At 35.3% G+C, this 23,462-nt stretch overlaps 3 protein-coding genes across 6 annotated transcripts in view; 1 reads left to right on the top strand and 2 right to left on the bottom strand.

Annotated features, from left to right (window-relative positions):
* On the top strand, positions 1-18,921 carry LOC129794503 (uncharacterized). Its single transcript, XM_055835253.1, has 7 exons — positions 1-663; positions 2,541-2,611; positions 2,784-2,963; positions 3,311-3,763; positions 17,070-17,073; positions 17,942-18,192; positions 18,293-18,921. The coding sequence occupies exons 1-7, from the start codon at positions 501-503 to the stop codon at positions 18,803-18,805; spliced, it is 1,635 nt and encodes a 544-aa protein (XP_055691228.1). The 5' UTR covers positions 1-500; the 3' UTR covers positions 18,806-18,921.
* LOC129796209 (mitochondrial uncoupling protein Bmcp-like) overlaps positions 1-23,462 on the bottom strand; it is a 590,308-nt gene that overhangs the window by 150,011 nt on the left and 416,835 nt on the right. The gene's annotated exons all lie outside the window — the stretch shown is intronic.
* LOC129796068 (protein groucho-like) overlaps positions 18,908-23,462 on the bottom strand; it is a 21,291-nt gene continuing 16,736 nt past the window's right edge. For 2 of the 4 annotated variants that reach the window (XM_055837771.1, XM_055837770.1), the window contains exons 5-10: positions 22,093-22,479; positions 21,931-22,032; positions 21,297-21,850; positions 19,663-20,234; positions 19,291-19,592; positions 18,908-19,195 (exon numbers count right to left, since the gene is read on the bottom strand). In XM_055837771.1, the coding sequence (XP_055693746.1) occupies positions 19,088-19,195; positions 19,291-19,592; positions 19,663-20,234; positions 21,297-21,850; positions 21,931-22,032; positions 22,093-22,479 (2,025 nt within the window). In that variant the 3' untranslated portion in view covers positions 18,908-19,087. Of the gene's footprint in view, positions 19,196-19,290; positions 19,593-19,662; positions 20,235-21,296; positions 21,851-21,930; positions 22,480-23,462 lie in introns of all 4 variants that reach the window. The other 2 variants (XM_055837769.1, XM_055837768.1) reach the window with 1 other exon arrangement.

Genomic DNA, 23,462 nt, shown 5'->3' on the forward strand with positions numbered 1-23,462 from the left:
AGCAGTCGTGCTGTGAGCATCGCAGTGAAAACACCTGGCCATTTTCCAACAGAGAGAACATAATATTTGCAAATTTCACTCTCGTGCTCCCCCAAACGCGCTTCTTAAGAAAAATTAAATCAATCACTGATTCAGCTAATAAGCTCCCCATTTTTTTTCTCTTTTGGTGTTGGTGGAGTGAAAGTGACGAAGATGGTGCAAAGTTTGGGGATTTTCACGTAGAAAATCAAAAGAACAATAATTCTAAAAGAGGTTTTACATTGAAAGACTCCGTAATCCCCTGCCTAAAGACACAAGGATTAAATTCGTATTACGTGGAGTGCAAAAATTCTTACTGATACACACCCATGATAAGCAAGTCTCGCAGAGGCAATCAATATTCCAATAAATATTCTTGCGCGACCTTTGAGTGAATTTTCGCGATTTTTTCCCTGTGACTTGCACCTTAAGAAGTTCCATCCGGTACTGAGAAAAATAAATTTTTTTCAAAGAAAGAGAAAATGTTGGAGTCAAGAAATGAGATTTATCAGCAGAAACAAACAGAAATTGGAGTCTCCATAATTGGGGATGTTCACACATTTCAGAGTCAACCATCGCAGATTTCGTCAAATGCAGACCTCCTCAATGCATACCGTGGGGAGCAGCAGAAAACGAAGATCCTCGGTGAGTGGAACAGTGATGGTCGTCAAAATGTCACCAAGAAAGATTTTATTTTTCATTTAAATCGTAAAATTTTTCAATTAAATAATTTCCATTCAACGCGGAAGCTTCTTGGGAATTTTATTGATGATTTTAGAGACTTTTAGATGTTGAAATTGAAGGTTAACATGATTCGCGGGATGCTCATTGATAAAATTTCATCATTTTGAATTTTCTTTTGGAAATCATCACGAACTCATCGTTAAATTAATTTATACTCTGCGCAACACAAGTTCTGATCTTTAGATCACGTACAGGAGGCTAAAAGCTGTGCCAATATTTTTATTTTATGGTCATTTTTTTTACTATTTTTTTAAAACTCTGAATTACCCAGGAATTAGGTAACAATTTTGATTTTTTTTTTAATTAGAAAAGTCAATCAGTTGAAAAAGCTTGTAGAAAAAACATCACAGCTAAATAGGAATTACTTTAAATATTTTAATGAATTTAACAACTACTTATGAAAATTAAAAAAATAATAATTCAATTAAAATCGAGATAAAAGGTTTTTAAACTTACCACATGAATTATTCTTACACGTGAAGTAAATTATTTTAATGTTGTTTATTCTGGTGACTTTTTTCTGAAAGTCCCGGCTTTGACATGTTGAAATTCTCATTAATCAACATTAAAAACGAATAAAAACTATTATTTAACATATCTCGGTCCATTGAACGTCTTAAAACTTCCGTTGCAATTTTTTACGCTCCTGTAAAAAAATGTCCCGTGAAGTATGACAATAGCTCCACAGACAAAGATTAATTTATTTTTATTAATTTTTCTTAAGCGCTAAAAGGTTTAGCAAAGAAAACTTTCATAAAGTAAAGAAACCGTTTCTAAAACATTTTTCTTTGATAGAATTTCTTTGAAGTTCAGAACCCCAAAAAAATGAAATTTTTTGTGATTTTCTTAAATAAAAATGGAATTTTCTTGCCTTATTTCGCATGAATTTGTGGCTTCTTTGCCTTCTTTGTAAAGTTCTTTCATTGGAATTTCCATCTTTTCTTGTGTAAACTATGACACGATCTTTACGGTGCTTTAAGCTGTACCCAAGCAACAGCGTCAAAAGACGCTGTTCGTTGTTTTTTCTCACTTGCGCCTTGTCAAATTGTATTGCGCTGTCACTGTCAAACAAGAAACGCGGTTTCTATGTTATATAACCGCCTTTCTTGTGTGACAGTGACAGCGCGATACAATTTGACAAGGAGCAAGTGAGAAAAAACAACGAACAGCGTCTTTTGACGCTGAAGTATGGTTAAGCTTTTACAGTCAATATCCCGAAGTAAACAATAAAAAGTTTTTATTGAAACATCGATATTTGGCAGAGAAATGTTGTCTTTTCATTTCTTCTCAATTGCTGTTCCATTTTCTACACTGTTACTGATAACGAGAAAATGTTCGAATAATTTCAAACAATGTGAATAAACCTTTGTCCGGCCGGGTAATTAATTTCTACATCAATAGCTATTTATTACATAGCGCGTAGAAAAACAATATCTTGTATTATACTGATCTTTAACGTATTGAAGTTCAATGGCAAATTATGAAAAAAAAACATTGAAGATGATGTTCAATGGAAAACCGATATAAATAGTAGCTCAATGTGATGGTAATACATCAAAATATTACTTATACGACTTATACGTGATAAAATAGGCGTTTTTATCAATATTGCGATTATTATCGGTTCATATTAATGCGATATACAAGTAGTTGAAATTTATATCTCAATATTACACGTATAAATCATTTTAGTTTCATTACATTTCTTATTTTCTTCACAATTATTATACGAGTCTCTCTGTGAAAAAATAAAAATAATTTCTTTATTTCCCTGATAGGAATTTCCGAGGCGACATTCGATAACATCACAAGATTCGCAGCAGAAATAGCTGGAACAGCTATTCTTCTGGTAAGAAAACTAATAAAATTTTAAGTATATACTTGTGTATTTATTGTGGCTGTAGTGTTAAAGTTTTAATTTTTTGTATGCGTGTTTTTTTTTTCAACACATTGCCACAAAATTATGTAATAATATATTTCCTATTTAATTGATTCAATGAATTAATTTTATTGTTAATCAGTTTTTGGGCTGCGGAAGCTGTATTAAAGGCTTAGGTCAAGAACCAACCAACTTGATGACCAACCTGTCGTTTGGCTTTGCCGTCACAGCGATTATAACAATGTTTGGCCACATATCCGGTGCCCATCTTAACCCTTCCGTCACAATACTCGCACTTGTCTTCCGCACTATCAGTCCAGTGGTGAGTTGAACACTCGAGTGGGTTTTATTATTATATGAAAATATTCCATTCATTTATCAACTTTATCAATTCAGAAGCTAAATTCCCATTGAGAGTTTATTTATTTACCAATTAATTGCTATTTAATTGTTTATTGGCCGTAATTTTTGTTAAAAATTGTTAGTTAGTTGTTTGGCTGCCATTTTACTTTTACTGGTTTTCCAATTTAAAATGTTAGTTAATTGGCCGCCATTTTCCTCTTATTGAATTTTTAGTTTAAAAACTGTTAGTTTAGTGGTCGCCATATTTATATTTTCTTACCTGTAAAATTTTCTATTTGGGAATTTATTTTCATTTTCTTCACACAGATGGCAGTATTTTACGTGATCGCTCAAGTAATTGGAGCAATTGTGGGCTATGGCTTCATTGTGGCAATGACACCAACGGACGTTTTTGGCTTACAAGAGGGCATGTGTACAACAACAGTTCATGAAACAATGAACTTAGGGGAAGCTTTTCTCGTTGAATTCCTCTGTACGGCCATTCTTATTTTCACAGTTTGCGGTGTTTGGGATCCGCGAACGGGAAAACTCCAAGATTCTGCGTCAATTCGCGTTGGATTGGTCGTTGCTGTGCTATCAATTGTAGGTGGACCATATACGGGGGCTAGTATGAATCCAGCTAGGAGTATTGCACCTGCCATCTATACGGGTGTTTTTGATGATCAATGGCTCTACTGGGTGGCGCCACCGCTGTCGGCCCTCTGTATTGCGTACCTCTACAAATTTGTCTTTTGGCGCGAAGATCCCGAAAGGAAGAATGCCTGACGAACAACAAATACCTACCCAATGATATTTTGCAAGAAAAAACCTCTGCGATCTGTAATGCTGTAAAACCTGAAAATATAAAGACTTGATATACATATTTCTCAATGTTTTTTTGTGTGCATTTAAATGCACATCTTATTGCGTCAAAGTGCAGGCGCCTTGCATGGCGAAAGACACCACGAGCATTGTAAATTGATCAACTGCGGTAAGTCTCTTCTAATCCCATATGAAGTGGCTCCCAGATATACTCCCTCCCCTCTTAAACATGCCATTCTCTCAGTCACTTAAAAATTACTTAAGCCAAGTTCACGTGACTTTCAAACGGTTACATCTTCGCGCCATTTAGTGAGATTCGATACAAGATCAAAGTTTTTTTTTCACAACTCTTCATCACTACAAAATATTCCAACAAACATTATGTTTGATGTTGGTGAAAAAAAAATTCATTTTCTTTCAGCACGTTTCGCTTGTGAGCATCAAAACGCGCAATTTCACCATAAACTCGTGGAAAAACGCGCGTTGTTATTTTTCCTCTTGGGTGCAAAACATGTGCACACAATAGTGGCTTATCAGTGAAATTAAAATGGAAAATCTTCCATAAGGAGGAAATCAGTGTTAAGAGAGGCTCTTTGCGAGGTGACTTTGGAATCACAAAATCTCCGTATAAATGATTTATTATTATTTTCACTGCAATCGTCCAATGCTTGTGTGGCTTGATTACCTTCGCGACATACCACCTCAATATTCTTTGGTGTGGAGCAACTTTTATGAATTTACATGCACATATAGCCCTCCAATTTAGATTTCCACTTTGAGAAATTCTATTTGAATTTTATTGAACTCCCAAGATGCCCGAGGTAAGTTATGGCAATGTTTTGCGCACTTTTGCATAATAAAACGTTGAACTTTAATTTTAAAAATGGGATAGTCTGTTAAAACAAGATGGCGGAGAGCGTCCTAATTATGTAAAAAATCCTTGGAGGACCGATGTTTCTAACCTCAAATCTTTGATCTTAATTTTCTCTAAAAATAAAATGTTTTTTCAAAGTTTTCTTTTGACGAACTTGAAGTAATTTAAATTCTCTTCATGGAATGTTCAATAAATTTTCTTTCTGTGGCGATTGAAAATTAATTCGAATTTGCTACGGTGTTCAGCAAAATCCTGTGCCTAACAGGAACAGTGCCTATTATTTAATCAATGAAATTACAAGCAATTAGTAAATTTTTTGCAAATCTATTTTCTCTCTTAATTTTCTAATTTATTTTCGCAATGTTTAACAAAATTTTCTCAGCGTTCAATATTTTCTATAATATCGAAAATATATTAATTCCTTTGAATTTCATTCACGTTCTTTCCTTTCTATCATTTTTATCGGTTTTATTATGAAATTATATTACTCCATCGAAAGCAATTGAAATAATTTTGATATCTATCGTGTGATTGACGCCGCGATATCATGATAAAGAGTTTTTTTTTAACAGAATTTCATTACCTCTGCCGTGTTACGTAGAATCAACAAAAATTAAATTAATTATTGCAATTTTTTGCGCTTCTCAATCAATGTACTATTTTGCAGCAAAAAAAACTTTGAGCATACGCTACGAAGTGTGGACGAGCGTAATTAAATCTTGTACAAAATTATAGGAATGTTTAGTTTGATTAGCAGACCATAAAAAAATCTCTTAAAAAAAAGCTTCTCCTTAATTTTGTGATAAATTAATTACAATAGACTGGTTATTTGTTAGATTTATGCTAAATAGAAAAGTTTAGTAATTGATTGCTAGAACAGGAACAACGCGGTCAAAGTTATATTAACTTTCTTTGACTTTACAAAAACAATTAGCATAAATTGCAGAAAAAAAATCAGCACACGACAAAACAGAAGATGGCAAAATTTTGAAGACTTTTGGAAAAAGTTTTGGGAATTTTTATTTTGAATTTATTTTAAAGTCCCACAAATTGTTTAAAATGCGTGGGAAAACATAATTAATGAGAGTCTTTAAACTTTCATTCATTTAAACAGCGCTAAAATGTTATATAATTTTATACTCTTTCGATGCTCTTCAAGGGCATACAGCATACGCAGCACACGCATTCACAGACGTTTTTCCATTCCTCGCATCTCGGATTTATCAAGATTTTAATTTTAAATAATCTCCCCAGTAAATTAATCTAAATTAGATAATTCAAAGCGAAACAATGAGAACACCTTAATTCAATGATGTATTAGCTGAAGCTCTTTGAATGTTCTGTATTAAAAATCAATTAGAAAGCGATTAAATATTTCGCGCGTTTTTTTTCTCGCCCACACCTAGCGTGAAGAACATTAAACTGTATCTAAAAAAAATCATTTTTTTTTACGAAGAGCATGTAAATTAGTCAATTTATACTCAATATTATATAGGCTTATATTTCATTAAAGTGTAAAGAAATATGAAATCTATCTACAGAATATTGTACAAAAATATTATTTTGTGAATGCAGCATATGCAGATGAGCATTTACTCGTCAATGCAAATTAATGAGTCTAAGTATAATGATGCTCGTCCGGCCCTGAAGTTTTTAAAAAGAAGAAGAAGAAGAAGTATAATGATGCTAAGTCCAAGTTCGCTTTGAAATAACTGAATTAGCTTAACTCCTTATGGAATTTTAATTTTTTTTTTAAGTTTTTAACCCTTTCGCGTCCACGGGAAACATCTAAACATTGTATGAAAGCTTTCAGAGGACATTTCTCAGGCAAAACGTCTTGTTTGGCCCCTTCTGTGTGAATTTTATGCATTTCGAACTTGTAAAAAAATTCTTAAAAATTTGGAAAAATTAAATATTTCACGACTGAATCTACGTATGACCTAAATAATTCGAAAAGGTATGTGATATTTTTTGTCCTCTCTGATCCGAAAGGTCCTTATTGTTATATCATTTAATTAGACATATTCCTTCACTGATTTTACTCAATTATACTTATATGCTTCAAAATAATTTTAAAAAAATCAATTTCTAAAAGAAGGAGAAAAATTTCAAGAAAGGAAAAACGTCTCAAAGGTCAAAAATCAATTTCATAATTTCTCCACCATTATTCTTACAAAGAAATTGTTTAAGAAACTTAATTAAAAAGCCAAAAAAGTCAAAATATAAAAGTGAAAACAATAAATTTCTCTTTAGGAAGTTGTTAATAAAAGAAAAAAAACTAACCTTTATATGGTGCAGGTTGTATGCGGAAATGTACTTTTTGCTCACCAAAAAAAAAAAACAAAATTGATAGCACCAGTTTGTAAAAATTAGTTCAAAAAAATGTTAGATCATCGATATAGGAGACATTCACTTTGCATAATAAAACGATGATTTATGCAAAAAATTGGGGTGAAGTTTCAATTTAAATATATTATTATTCGGCCGTTACATCTTTAATGAAAAATTTTAAAACAATTCCAATTTTCACATCACGTGAAATTCGTGAGATTTTCACGAGACTGCGGGTAGAACGTCTCAATGGTCTCATTGGAATTGCCGAAATATAATGATTTCAAAAGCCTTTTGTACTCAATTCGGCAGGTAAAATTCTTCCCAGAGAGCCATATATAAATGACAATGCCAAACCAGAAGTGAAAAAAAAAGTTCAATGGAAGTTCAAGACGAATGGAAAACGGAAAAGGAGGTGAAAGGTCAAGAATCTTCTGTGCTCTGGGGAGCTTAACAAAAGAGCCCAATCAAATTGATAAAGTTTGTTGGATGTGAATACAAAAAAAAGAAACATTGACGTTGGGGGAAATTTCACATGAAAACGTCCTTCAGTGGAGTCTTGAAAGGTAAGTCTCTCTCGTTCTACGAAAATTGTGGGTGATAAAGGCATTTTTTAAGTGCAAACATCGCGAAAAAAATTACTATCCCCATTGAGGGAGCTTGATGTGATTCCCCAAAAAATCAATCAACTCACATTGCGGTTCAATCTGATTAGATTTCCACGGGGGCGATGGAGAAAAATATGCTGAATCCAAAAATGGTAATTTTAGGTCAATGCAGTGTCGAATTCCCATGAAAAAACCCATCCAAAGTGCCACAAGATGAACCAGAAAATTCCACTGGGGCACCCTCCAGTCAATGTGGAGACGTATACATACGGAGTCATCGGAGGAAATTAATTTATTGGCAGCATCTTATCACCTTTATCACGGGCAAAAGACTTGAGTGTGAAAGACACCGAGTGGGTGAGAGATTACGACCACCATCGTCATTTTACGGTCTCCACAATCTCGCAATTCACCAGAAATCACAAAACACCAAACACACCGAAAATATAGTAGAGCGCTTCTCTTGCAACATTGATCCACTAACTACGGGCTATAGGATGACGCGATCGAAATAGAAGGTTTTTCTATTCGTTTATTTTAGATCTTCCATTCAAAGCGATCGTAGATGAAAGTCCGCTCTTTTGTTGGAGAAGAGCAAACACTTTTTATTTAATTTTAAACACAAAGTCCTCTAAAAGCTTCAAATGTAGTTTTTCCTCAACAATGGAAGAAAGATTTACTGTGCGTGGATAGTGGCATAAGTTAGACGCTTTTAGAGGCTTTTAAGCATTCTTATAGATGAAAAAAATTTCAGAGTTAAGTAGGTATTTGTCAAGTGAAGAAAGGACAATATAGCAAAGAGTTTACGATGATAATGATAAATTTTTATTATAACAGACAGAATGGAGAGTATTTTTATCATTTTTTATGCAAGTGGAAATCGGTCATGTTCTTGGACTTTAAGATCAACAGAGAGAGAGAAAAAGTAGATCAGAGATAAATCTTCAAAAGCGAAATGATCAGAAATTCAATGAATTTTTGAAATATTTGAGGAATATTTTGGTCTGAAAGTTCATCGCTTTCTGGAACACCAATGATTCCTTTAAACAATTTAAAAATTTATAGGGTATGAATTCTTTTAATCAGAAAATCATACTTTTAGACAGGAAACTATTTTAATTTGACCGGAATCATAGAAAGTCCCAAAGAATAATAAAAACATTTCATTTCAATTTTATATAAATTATCAAGATGGCGCCTTGAAGACTTTTAACCTATAAATGTTATTTTCTTAATTTTTTTTTAGTAAAATATCACAGTTTTATCCGTCTATATAATTTTTTTTAATGAAGAGGTCAAAGATTTTTTTTAGAATGGTGGCTAAAGCTACTGTATTATAAAGTTAAGGAGTTTACCCGCTTCACAGAACTAACTTATATACAAAAATGCCAACAATGACGTCATTATAGTGTTTTTATTCAAGCTAATGCTTCATCCGTGTTTTTTCATATAAGAAATCATTATGCTTCATATTTTTACATGATTGATTAACACAAAAAATACAATGACGTCATTGCTTACATTTTTGAGATAAATTTTTGCCTGTTTTTCTCAGCTGATCCCAGTGGAAAATTAAAAGTTTTTTATATTTTTTTTTTATCTTCTACAGGGTTACAAGTATATCTTTTGGTTCTTAGAATAAAGAGCTTTATCTAAGGAAAACGGGTAAACTCCTTTATTAGTTGGTGTTCCACTTCGTGGCCAACACCAAGTATTGTAATCGTCGGAAAAATCGACCACCTCAGATCGGGCTCAAACTTGGTATGAGCACGTTTTAGACATCCCACATTACGAATATGGTGGTGGAAAATTTTTGATCCGGCCGGCCTGCCGGCCTTCCGGCCGGCCTGCCGGTGGTCCAAACTTTGCCTTATAACTCGAGAACGGTAACAGATAGAGACTTCTGGTTTGAAGTTTTATATAGAAATGTGGGTGTAAAATTTCATTTTTTCGCATTTTCAAATCCAAGATGGCCGCCGTCCGCCATTTTGAACTACTGTCAACCACTTCCCTTATAGCTAGAGGTCTGAAATTTTAGTATATTGTAGAACTCAGTGAAAGGTTTTCATCGATAATTCATACTTGAAAATCGGTCAAGCGGTTTAGCAAATATGGCGGCCTAAAGCAAAAAGTGTTTTTTCGATATATCTTGAGAACGGCTTGACCATCTTGGTAACAAATGAAAGGTATTGCGAAGCCCTACAACTGTCTAGAACATTTCAAGTTTCAAAAACATCCGTAAGAGGCGCTAAAAACAAAAACAAAAATTGCCTAACTTTAAGGGGCAATATCTCCGAATCCCCATTATCGATTTCTTTTAAATTTTGATATGTTGTAGCAGGACTAATAGTCTTGTACCAGTCCAAAAATGAAGAAAATCTATGTCGCCGTTTAGAAGATATCGAATTTGAAAAGTTCTAAGAGCCATATCTCCTGCACTGCTTGACCGATTTTGCTCATCTTAGTATCAAATTAAAGGTCTTGCAATTCTCTACAACTTTCTAGAACATCAGAAACCTATAGAACCATTTCTTCGAGACAAAAAATGCCAAAAACTGTTTTAGTAAAACAAAAAGCCACCATTTTGTGTTTTGGAGGTGACCTTGAAAATTATTGAACTTTATGTCAATTTATAGCCTGTTTTAATACCTTTCCAAAACTAGTCAAGAAATTTCTGTAGGTCTTCTAGGACCAGAGATATGACCATTTTTATCCATCAAATTGCCGAATTTTACAAAAAAAATTAAATTTGTCTATTAATTCTGCTCACAAGTAGTATTACAACGCATAAACAAACTTCTACACGTTGTGGGACACCAACTCTTATAACTGGACGCGTTATGATTGACTTTTACGATTTCTGTTTAAGAAAAAAGAATATTTCCCTTTCTGAGAATATTACAATAAAGAAATCAATGCCTTTTTTTTGTTTCATGCTTTACACGGAAAAGGTTGATATTTCGACTTTAAATTATCCTTCATCAGGTACGTAATTATTTGATTTAAAGCTTTTCTGCAGTAATCATTTTTTCTGAGCTTCTTGATAAAAAAAAAACGTTTGTGAATATTCTAAAATTACCTAAAACAATCAATCTCTCTTGAGCTTTGAATCATCAATTCTATCTCTTAGACAAGTACGTGTATAATGATATTTTGGCTTTAGTATCCGGATATGAATGTTTATTTTATTTTCTTTAAAAAAAATGGCATTTATTTGTAAATTTTCCATATGGCAAAACCCCGTATTAGGAGTTATTAAATTGAAATTAATTTGCACCGTTTAGAAAGTAAAGGAGCAAAAAAAACTTCACAAAAGAACATTACAAGTTTAAGAAAAATATTTGATGTTCTTATTCTCCTCTAGAATTTTTTTTAGAAGTTTGTTGATGTTGAGAAAAACAAATTTCAAAGTACGGTCAGATTGGGTGGGAAAACCCCCCAAAAGGAGACCATCACTTTTTCAACCAAAACCTTCTTTCTTTCACTCTTTTAGCGACTTTGGATGCACCCGTGGTGGGATTGTTTGGTATACAGTGACTTTTTGGTGGGATTCGTACCTCTCTCGAAGAGAAATGAAAATATCGATGATGCCTCACCATCGCTAGTTTATTGGCGTCTATCGAGCGTGATGGAATAAAAATCTCTTCGCACTTGCAATTTCATTTCTATCACGATCACGAAGAGTAAAAAAATCTCACTCATTCACCAGTTTCTTTTCCGAAAGCTTCGTTTTTTTTCTGTGCACATTTACCTCTCTTCTTTGGCCGAAAAAAAAGCCCGCGTGTCGTGAAGTTTAAGAAGAAAATTTAATAAAGAAAAAAAAATCTGCGGATAGGCGCCATTACAATTTGCAAAATTGCGCGATTTAGGTCTTGCCGAGTATACGATAAAAATTCATTGGGCAATTTGCATTATAATATCCGGAGAGTGTGTCTTTGAATTTTGAGCGTGCGGTAATGTTAATGAACATAAAATAGCATCTATGCGATGCAATTCACGTGTTCATCAATGAGACTCACGCTTTTGTGCTTTAAATTTTCTTCCAATCAGGTGAAAAGTGCAAGGATAGAGCCAAAAAAATGACGGAAAAAATCAAAAACATCTACTCCATCGCCAATGGGAAGTCTATCGAGCTATCCAATCCACTTGCAAGTAAAAGTAGAACATGTAAGTTTTCTATATAGCGGTGTCGGGGCTAAAAAAGTCACACAAATGATTTTATTTTGCGCCAAAATAAAGAGAATTGGCACGAGGAAGAGCAAAATCGTCTGAGAGAAAGTTTTGGGAAGAAAAATATCCTATTAAAAGGACCTTTACCCTCATTTCTTTGTTTTTTTTACGGAAATATAATTTTTTATCTTTCTCTTAACTCTCGTTTAATAGTATTAGCCCCAGACTCCTCTATCTACGAAATCTCCATGACTTGACCCTCAAATGTGTGGCATCTTCGCACAATCATACCTACTTGAATGTCACCCTTGACCTCTCGCACAGTGTTCCCTTAAACTTTTCCCTCCACACCAAATGCCACCCAAAATTGCGCGGGAAAATGTCATATGAGTCGCATGCAACCAGTCGCACACAACTTAATCCTTAGAATTGCGCCTAAAAGTTCCCAAAAGCTCCCACTTGCGCCATCCGTTGCTTGATAAGGTAAATTTGAGCTTTCTTATCACACAGTTCAGGTCTGCATTTAGTGCTTTCTGTGCCAGATTTTATACTCTAGAAAAATGATTAAAGCCCATATTTCGCAGGAAAGATTAATTGATGATTGTTTGGAAATGTTGTGGGTTGTGGAAATTTATTTACTGTACCTAAAATGAATTTCCGAAAATAGCGATTTTAGTTAATGAATACGCTTAAATTTTTTTCATTGACCGTAATCTCAAGTTTCAAAAATCTTCCAAAAATATTTTATTTTATTAAGCAGTTTAAATAAAAAGAATTTAACTCTTTTAAGTCCATTTGGTTACGCAAACTCCATAGTGAAACCATACAGTTGCCTTTTAAATTACTAAATTAAAAATTTTTTTGTAAATAAATGCTTCCTGATTGAGTAATTATTATGGACAAATAATTCTTATTGACTCTCTCATTTTATCTATGTCATAATTTGGTAGAGCTTCAGTGCAATGTAAATTTGAAGGAGCTTATGTTAGATAGAAATCAATCTTAAGATAGAATGTCTTAAGATTTTTTTTATTACTTTAGATTATGTACGTTGAAACTGGATTAAAAATAATTTGACATTTCTATGCAAACCTTTGACATTTATTTTGTAGCGTTTCTTGTCAATTTTTATTACGTTAGAAGATTTTTAAAAGTTTGACGTTTTCTTCACCGACTGACGTTTTTTTTTTATTTGACATTTGGCGCTTTTTTCTAAGTTTGACGTTTCATTTAAATGTTTGTCGTTTTTATATCTAACTTTTAGTGTTTTGTAACGTCCTCGAGCTCATTCTCGAATTTTCTAACGTAATTTTCAATATAAAAATAATTTATTTTGATAACCAAATACATAGAAGCTTGAACTTTATGAAATTTTAGGGGGTGTTCAGACACATTCATAGCCACTCTAGCTACGTCCCTTCCTTGTTAATCTGAACAGATATCAGTCCTTACAGCTCCTTTTATGTTCCTTTTACGAAAATGAAAATTCAAAACACGAAAAATTCTTCAACTAAGGCTCCATTTCCTTTTATTTTTCTCAATAATAATTAAATGAATTTTTAATCTTATCTCCAAAATGATAAGTTTTGATTTTTTCTTCTCACAGTTTGCTTCTCAATGAAATCTCTGCGAGAGATTGGGAGAGAGTATTATAATGTGAGTGCCATACCGCCCGAAAGATCATCCTTCTCCATAAATTTTGTCGCTGGTGACTAAAGTTGAATCTCACGCGCGGGATTTTCTTGATAATTCCTTATCAAAGACCTTTTTTTTCATTCACACTCACTAACATGCGAAGCAGTTCGCATTAATTTCCCTCATCGATCACGACTTTTCAGTTCATTCTGTGACCGCCTGGAGTGAAGATCGATTTGAAAAGTTAATTCCCCTGCCTAAAGTGAGTACCTATATTAAATACAAGTTATGCAGCTTTTTGGGTACTCCTCGTAAGATTTTTCAAGAAGACGAATTCTGTGTGAGATTTTTGGGCCCGCGAAAAGTGATCTTGTGGGAGATTTATGGATGACCTTCACGTGAAGAATTTTCCTCATTATTTTTGTGTTTTTATTGAGAGTCAATTATTGGCTTGTTTAAATGCATTTTATAACGCCAAATGATGGATTTCACAAATATCGAAAATATCCGGTCAATTGGTGCGCCTTGTGTTGCATTTCTGCGCTATCGCATGCAAATTCCATTCATTTCCTTATGCAATGGCCGTAATGCAAAAGGTCACGGGTGAGGATAGGAATATACTGGCTTATTCCTTCGGGGAAGATCACAGAAAAAAATAAAATTCTATTTTTGTTGCAACAGCTAATCGCATCGAGTTCGCAAATACTTATAAGGAATAAACAGTGGCAATATTTGCACATTGGCTTATCAATGGATGAGAGTTCATAAAAGTGCATTCGCAAACACTCCATTCATATGACTTAATTTGTTAATACAACATTGGCCAATTCTTTGGGATTTCTTGGGGAAAATTCATTAATTTTCCCTCCTAATGGGTGGAGGGAATAGAAAAAAAAGACAATAACGTGTAAAGCTCTTCCAAAGAGAGGGTGAGTTAATTTCTAACAGTTGGAAAGAGAGTGAAAAAATTGAATTATATAACTATTAATATTCCAGTTTGGTTACAAATTAATTTTCATTGAACTCGGAAAGTCCATTGTACTACATTTAGTACGCCCGACATTTTTTTTTATTTTGAATGCAAAAAATAACATAAAAAGCTTTCATTTTTACAATAATCAAATGTAAATATTTTTGATATTTCTAACGTTAAATTTAAAACAAAAAAGTAAGAATTGACTTTACTGGAAAATTTTGATTTGAAAAAAAAATTCAGTAAATCTGAGATAATAGACCTCAAAATTTCATAATTAAAATTTATGAAAATCCATCCTAAAAGTCTTAAAACTCTTTCTATAACCTAATCAAATGGTATTTTTCTTAAATAAAAATCTAAATCTTAACCTTTGGAATGCGGAGGCCTTGGTAGTTACGTAGAATGCGAAGGTGGGGTCGTTGAACGACCCCAAAAAGAAGGCCAATTTTCTCCCAAACTATACAACCTGGAGTTGTCGGGTTAGTGCCTATAGATTCCTTATATAGTCCTCTTGCACCCTACACCACAAATTCACCGCCCTAAAATACTTAGAAGGAGATATTAGAGAAAAACATTTTTCAATCATTTTTCACAATTTATTTTTGAGAAATTTGCCAAGAAACTGCAATTTTTTTTCACTCTTCCCCGCATTCCCCTCACTTCCCGCAAAGTGATAAATGGCAATATTTCTCGAATATTCTTTATTGTTTTGCACATTTACATGCTTCTAATTATGTTTTGTGTTGTTTATGCTCTAAAAAATTTTCCGCAGCATGACCGTTACACCAATTTTTGAATTTCCTTCTTCTACATTTTCCTTAATAACTTTTCTTGTGGTGGTCGGATTGAGCTGAAATTTTTACACAACCTCCTCAGATAACCAAAGAACTTATTTCCAAAAGATGGGAATGGTATCTTTTATATTTATGGAGATATAACACGAAATATACCGCTGGGGTCGTTCAACGACCCCGCTCCGCATTCCAAGGGTTAAATAAAATCTATATCTAATCCGGTAAATCCGGTTTAAATTCGTTATATATCCATTGAGTAAAAGTCAGTCAATTAACAAAAGTTAGAGGCCGATTTAAGTCATCTTCCCTTAAAGTTAAATGAAATTAAAAATAAAATATTAAAACACAAATCTAATCAAAAAAGAAATTAACCCCGCGTCAGAAATGTCTCAAGAAAAATTAAATATAATCGTGACATCGTGACTGTTGCTAGCATCTATTTTTTTTTCTTATTCTTCAACTCTCTTGGACTGACAAGTAGCATGTCCTGATAAATATTTTTATGTTCTGATAACACCCTTGAATGTCCAACTGCTTCTTTTATTTTTCTCTCATATCAACATTTCTATTTATTAAAAAAAAGGAGTTTATTCTCTTTTGTATAGATTATCTTGTAGGTAGGAAATCAAAAGAAATGTATACAGAAATTGCTAAAGAGACAATCTATCAAATCAGAAACTTGCTGGAAAAATTCGTCAAAAAATTGTAAAAAACACGTCTTTATTATGGTTAATAAAGATGCTCTTAAATCTTGTTAACCCTTTAACGTCCAACGTGAAACATAAAAACAATGAAACATGCGCTTTTTTATCGCGATTTTTATTCTATGAATTTTTTTAGAGGACATTTCTCACTCATAACGTCTTCTTTGACCCCTTATGCGTGAATTTGATGCATTTCTAACATGGAAAAACAATTACATTCATAAGTAATTGAAAAAATAAAATGTTTCACGTTTGGGTCAGCGTATGACCCAAAAAACCTTAAAGGGTTAAAATTCATCGATGAAACATTAGCGTGAATGTTTCATGCATTGAAACAAACACAATTATGACGTCATTGTTTGCATTTTAGTGCAAATCTTTTCCGATTTCCGAATTTTCCCCAACTCTGAGAAAATTTATTATTATATTTTCTGATCCTTTACTACGCGCTATCCCGATTAAAACTTCAAATGACCATATAAAAGCGAAATAAATTCTTTCTTTTTTTAATTTGCATGTACACACCGGTGAAAATAAATGAAATAAATTAAACTTTTCACTGATACATTGCATGGATTATGTGGTTGAAAAGTGGAGCGTTGGGATTAAAATACTCTTTGCAGTCAGACCTTGTCTTATCGCAAGAGTTAGGATCTCATTTTTGTGCGCATTTTCCAGTATAAACTGCATTATTTTCAAGCTCTTCAAGAGTCTCACAGAGTGTACAATATAGGTTTCTATTGATAGGCATAGTTCCTCATTGCGATCAAATGCAATATTTAAAATTCAAATTAAAACCATGCGCCACAATCAATTTAAATTCAAATTTTCTCTCAATGGAGGTGTGCAATTTTCTTTCGCTTCATAACTTCTCCATGAAGTTGACAAATCAATTGCTTCACATAAACATAAAGAATCCTCGCGTGTGTGAAGCACTTGAGGAGTCTTTATCGCCAACCAGAGTAGCTGAAATCTGAAGTGGCGCTAGATAACTTTTATCAAATGCGTGCTTCATTCAAGGGGGCTATTATCTGGTTGAAAAATTATGCCTATTAATTAAATAGATTAACATGGTTTTTGTTTTCAAGAAAATTTAAATTGAATCCTTGAAAATTATTTCTTTTAATTAGTTTCTATGGAAAAGATTTTTTTGACTCTTGAATTTTTTTTAGATTCGTAAAAGGAGCTGAAAATAAACAAATAAAACGAGACATAACTAATTTTAGTTCAAATAATTGCCCTTGAAATTATCATTGTATTAAAAGTTTTTTAGTCTCTTAAGAATTCTTTAAAAGCTAATTTTTTTAATGAATAATTCTTTTTATTTTTGAGGAATCTTAGCAAAATTTCCGTAATTTCATATTATTCCGAATAATTCCTAAAAATTCCGAATAACTTTACAAGAAAAGACGAAATGAGTTTCAAACTCACGTAGAATCAGCCGAAGAGCTGTCTGGTAGTGCACAAAAACATAAGAAACCGTCTAGTCTAGTCGGAAAAGCAATTTAAATTACACTTAAAAAAATAAAATGCCAGACTGCTCATTTACTTTTTCCTCCCACAGATAAGAACCTCTTTGTAGTCTCAATTTCTCCCACAAAAAACATTCTTCTAAGCTTCCCATATAATCTCTTGCATTGAAATCAATGTTGAGTCTTTTGGGGCTTTTTGCTTGAAAATCTCCAAAAAATAAAACATTCCTTATCGGTTTGTGATGTAAATTTGAAAATAATCCATTCATATCGCTTAAAAGTATCAATTCAAGCGATAGAGAAAATTTACGGTGGTCTTAGAGAGGGTTTACCATTTTATTTCCTTCATGGTGAATATGAGTTATTCTATGAATTGTGGGTGGATGGGGGAGAGCTTGGAAAATCCAAATTGCTCTAAATTTTGCACAATTAGAATAAATATTCTAATTTCTATTTTTTCCTAATCATTCATTCTTACTCCAGTAAGCTCACTTACCTGCAATTTAATTGGATAGAGCTTTAGTACAAAGTTGTGCTTTGAATTGAGTAAAACCTAGAAAATCTTTTTGCAGGCATGAATGCTGCCACAATGGACAGAATCTCAGAATTCCTGGCAGAACTGCTGGGAACGGCGTTACTGCTCTTCTTTGGTTGCAGTTCGTGCATTGTGGGATTGGGACCCATCCCTGAGCACTTTGTAATCTGCCTGACCTTTGGGCTGGCCGTCATGTTGATTGTTAATATTTTTGGATGCATTTCCGGATCACATCTCAATCCCGCTGTCACAGTTGCAGCCACAATTTACAAGCTAATCACGCCAACGGTTTGTTTCAAAACATTTTGAAATGTTCCTTATGTGTGCTGTCTGTAGTACATTGGGAAGACAGCACAGAAATTGATGGAAAACATTTCTTTCTTTGCAGCAAGCTGCAATCTACATGGCTGGACAATTTATTGGTGGTTTTGTGGGTTTTGGCGTTCTCAAAGCCATTACACCTGCTCAAATTTTCCGACCAGAAAATTCCACAGGACCTGGCCTTTGTACAACCATCCCCAATCCCGATGTATCCTCCCTCCAGGCATTTACAGTGGAATTCATCATCTCAGCCGTGCTGATTCTCATCTGTTGCGCCGTATGGGATCCACGCAATGCCAATCACCATGACTCTGTACCTCTGCGCTTTGGTCTGGCCATTACCTGCCTCGCCCTGGTTGGTGGTCCCTACAGCGGTGGCAGTATGAACCCAGCACGTTCCCTGGCGCCAGCTCTCTGGAATGGAGACTTCGACCAGCACTGGATCTACTGGCTGGCACCCCTTCTTGCAGCTGCCCTCACTACACCCTTCTACCTCATTGTCTTCCGGCGTGAAACCCCCTCTGAGAAGCCCGAAAAATCCTCCGGAGAAGATTTCCCATTGCGCACAAATAACGTCTAACTATGCCCACATGATGCGCATCCAAAAATACTCGAATCCCCCTCTTGTTGTTTAACTTATTCCCACAGGCGTCCACAAGAATGAAAAAATAAAGAGCCCACATTCATGTTTCCATAGTCTCTCTATATTTCTTAAAAACACTTAAGACATCCTTATAAGATTAAAATCTTAGAGGGTTTTTTTGCGACAGATTCTCCTTCAAATGGTGCACCAAAATGAAGAAAATTTCATTCTATTTGTTTTTCAGTTTTTTTTCACTAATTAGGAAAATATTCCATCTCTTCAGTAGATGACCTCGTACACCGTGGCCTTCTTATCACCTGACCCCGTCACGATGTATTTATCATCGGCGGAAATGTCACAACTAAGCACTGATGAGGATTCCTTTGACTGAAATGGAGCAGAAAAATAAAATTTATTGATTTGCTTCTGGATGTTCGAAGATGAAAGAGAAAATTTGGGGGAAAAACAAATCAGATAATTACCTGGAAGATTGAGGCTCCGTATGGTGTCCTCCATGCATTTAGAAGATTATCCTTTCCGGTGGACACAAACCACTTGCCGCACGCAGCGAATCTCAGGCTGAGGACGCAACTCTCGTGCAAATGGAGCTGATACTTGTCTGGCTTTGTTGCATGGAGAACCTCAACATTGCTATTCTCCATCCCCACAGCCAGCCATTCGCCAGTGGGACAGTAGCCCAGTGAAAAGATTTGCGAACTGAAATCATGTTGTTGCAGCTGTCTCCCCTCACGTAGATCCCACGATCGTACTGTATTGTCCAGACCTGCAATAAACAACAATTTATGTTAAAAAAAAAAGAGAAAATTAAATTAAAAAAAAAATAGAAAACAAACCTCCAGTCCAGAGTTTTGTGCCATCAGCACTAATATCAATGCATGAAGCACCGTCAGTGTGTCCCTGGAATTGTCTAACCAACGTTTGATTCTGCAAATCCCACACGGCTATATTGCCATCGGAGCAGCATGAGAAGCACACCTTTGAGTCGGGGGAGATGGCGAGAGCATAGCACGCAGGTGCACTAGACGTGAGTTCAGCCTTAATTCGCGGTGTGGGGCTAGCTAAATCCCAAATGGACAAATTCGAAGCCTCACCACCCACAATTAGTGTTCGACCATCGGGCAAAAGTTTCACTGAACGAATGTAGTTGTCACGCTGGAGGCAATCCAGTTGAGAGACGGGATTCTTATTGCCAGGTTGGGAGATATCCCACGCCTTCACGCATCCCTTGCCGCCCGTGTACACGTACTTGGTGGGATTTGAGATCGTCACGGCGCACACCACCTCACCGTGGGAAAGAGTATTAATTTGGCGGGCATGCCGCGGAATTCCGGCACCAATTAGGGCATCCGGAGGAAATGGCACCGGTTGCATTTGTCCATCAGCACTCACATGAAAGGAGTACGCACTGCCACAAATAAAAAGGAAAATTAAGTTAATTTTTTTGTTGCATTTTTATTTGACAATAAATTAGAGATTTCTATTCAATGCGACTGAGAACGTTATGACTTTCTTTTTTTCAATATCTAAATGTAAATTGAATTTTAAAATTGTTTTAGTTTATTGAAAAAAAATTAATTTAAAGAAAAAAAAGTTTCAAGGAGTTTACTCATTTCTGTATAGGAAAATTTATTTTAATATCGAGAAAAGCGAAATTTGATTAAAAAAATCTTGAGAATGAATAAGAAAACAAAAAATCTACATCTAATTATCATCTGCAGGGAATAGCTTAAAAATCGCCAAAAGTTTGCCTAAAAATGTAAATAATGACGTCAGCCTGAAAAACATTCCGTTCCAGCCGGAAATATATTGAAGAAGGAACTTTCAGATTTAATTTTTGTTTAATTTTGAAGACGTTAAAAATGGTTCAGAGATCGATTTGATGTTTCTGTACAAAAATTTGACGCTTCTTGATGTTTATTCTTAACATTTGACAATTATTTTTTTTACGTATGACGGGACGATCTTTTTCTTTCATTTGACATTTATTTGATGTTTGAAGCTTCTTTTCTAACATTTAAAATGTTTTTTTTAGCCGTTAACACCCCATTTCCAACTTTGTTAATTCTTTTCTAAGTTTTAAGAATCGATTTAGCATTCCTGAGAAATTTGTTGTAGTTTGACGTTTAAAAAAATTCAATGCTCATTTTCTAACGTTTGACGTTTCTTCTAAATATATGTTTTTTTAACGTCTTATATTTTTTAATTTTAATTTCTTTCAATTTATTTTTAAATGCAATTTAAGCATAAAAATAATTTCTTTTAAAGAAAATTCTTAAATTCCTGAACTTAACACCCAAAAAAACCTTTTTGACTAGGTCCCTGCAAAAAATTTGAATCAAAATTATTTTTCTCATACATTTATATGCATAAAATCCTTCAATGTTGAAACTTCAATTAAAAGCATTCAAATAATCTCAACGATCTCATAAATTCTTTAGAGGACCAATAAGGAAGAATACAAACTCACGGTTTTCCACCGGGAATGGCTCCGAGTGCTGGCCCCAGGGGTGCCCTCATCTGTGGATGTGGATCAAAGCCAACCTGTAGTGGTGCCCGTGGGTAATTATTAATGGCAGGCGGGAGATTATTGTGCACCCCAGGTGCCCCATAGGCAGCCTGTAGCTCATGCGGTGCAGCACCATTTAGTGGCCCCAAGTAGTGCGGGTAGGCGCCTGGATTGAGTACAGGTGGTTTCGCCACGGCCTTCACTACACCCCCACCAGGTGGGGCACCAGCGTGCCCATTTGAGGAATTTGTCGGTGTGACAGATTTGGAAATTGGCGTCGATGGTTTATCCTCGAGTTTCTTATTCGATGGGGTTGATGCATTTGAGGAGGTGCCCGATCGCGGGGAATGTGGCCCCACGCGATCTTGGTGATCCAATTTTTTCACCATCAGTCCATTCTCTCGCGGTGACGCCGTCCCATTGCTGTGATGCTGATTGGGTACCGGTGACATGGGATTCGATTCCGACGCATCATCAACCACGAGGTCCTGATCGGACTTCTCCCCGTCGGATTGCTATAACAGATACTAGAGATAATTTTTGGGACGCGAAAAAGTATACATATTTGGCCATATGGCACGACTAATCGACTTACATGGCCTAAATCCTTTTCCTCCTTCTTCACCTTCTTCAATTCACGCTCCTCCGGTGTACGTGGTCGATATTTTTCTCGATCCGTAGGTGAAATTGAATTTCTCTGTGAAAAAAAAGGAAGATTTATTTTTTTGTTAACTGAAAAATAAAATTCGTTACTAACATGGCGATCTTCGGGTACACTGAGGCCACTATTGCTCTTAGATTCCTCAGGTCGGTGGAGCTCTTGCTTATTTAGAATGGCTAGTGGGTGCTGCCCGGGGGTATTTGCCAATCCAAGTGGCCCCCCAAGGGCACCCGGAGCTATACTCGGATGGGGCATTCCTATAGGCATTGGTGGGGCCCCCGCATGGGCCGGAAGCTGCTGTGCATGCATCTGTTGCAGCAAGCGCGGCAAATCCGGGCGTTGTTGGCCAATGACGGCATTTAATTCCGTCATTGTGATCTGCTTGGCACGATCCACAGCCGTTGCCACCTGCTGTTGGTGCTCCTGTGACAGGAAAGGTACAATTTGGGCAATGATGGCGTTTAGTCGTTTCGAGATCTCCGTCTGCAATTGCACCAAAAAATCAACAATTTAGTGGAAATCTAAAGAAAACTTTAAAGCTCACTCAACACAGGAGGATAGTAGAAATGAATTTTCCATACACATATTGTACACTGTGGAATCTCACCCCATTTGAAAGGGGTTGGAAAAATCATCCCCAAACCCCCAAGTGCAGGGAAAGAGAGAGATTAGTTCGGTGGGATGTGTTCATGGGATAGTTATGGCAGCCACATTTGGTTTCGATGGTAGTTTTGTTCAGCCGGCTGGATGTGGCCAAAGTTTCCACAGAATTGCGGTTTTATTTATACACCAAGCCCGGATTCCCATGGGTGGCGCTTTAGGGGGGTGGTGGTGATGATAAAACCCCAGTGAGAACGAAACAGAGAGGGGTGAGAATTCAATGTGGGTGGCTTATGTGGCTAGAGTATGGCTATATGTGTATCACATTCAAACTCTAGTCTCAATCTCATCCCCACAAACTCTCTCTCACTTTTCCCTATCATAGTGCATTCACATAGAATTTTCTCCCACCCACACCACCCCATCCCCTTATGGAGATAAATACACAATGCAGTGAGAGCGAGAAAGCTCTTTATTCCACCCCCGCAGCACCAACACCAAACTCATTCAATTTCCCATTCCTCGCATCCAAACCTAAAAAGCATAGGTCGAGGCATCCAACTAAAAAGCAATGCAAAGAATGGTGAGGAGAGGGAGGATGCTGTACGAGGGATATTCATCCCCCTACCGCATGCATTTAAGCTACTATATGCACATTTTACACACCACATAGCTAGAACTGTGTAAGGGCTATCATTTAGGATGAAATGAAAACCCTCTTGCTGATCTACTGGGGGGTGGTTAGATACTGTTTAACCCTTTCGCGTTTTTTTAGGTCATACCCTGACCCAAAATGTAACTGATTTTTTAAGAATATATTTCTACTTAATATTTTTGGATGCTTTCTTCATCAGTATAAAGCTAAA

This window comes from Lutzomyia longipalpis, chromosome 4, assembly GCF_024334085.1.
Source record: "Lutzomyia longipalpis isolate SR_M1_2022 chromosome 4, ASM2433408v1".
Classification (NCBI taxonomy): Eukaryota; Metazoa; Arthropoda; class Insecta; order Diptera; family Psychodidae; genus Lutzomyia; species Lutzomyia longipalpis.

Excerpts from the sequence above, each read along its gene's own strand:
- LOC129794503 (XM_055835253.1), top strand. The coding sequence starts at position 501 with ATGTTGGAGTCAAGAAATGAGATTTATCAGCAGAAACAAACAGAAATT. Across the intron at positions 664-2,540 it reads GCAGAAAACGAAGATCCTCG|GAATTTCCGAGGCGACATTC; the intron begins GTGAGTGGAACA and ends TTTCCCTGATAG. Across the intron at positions 2,964-3,310 it reads TCCGCACTATCAGTCCAGTG|ATGGCAGTATTTTACGTGAT; the intron begins GTGAGTTGAACA and ends TTCTTCACACAG.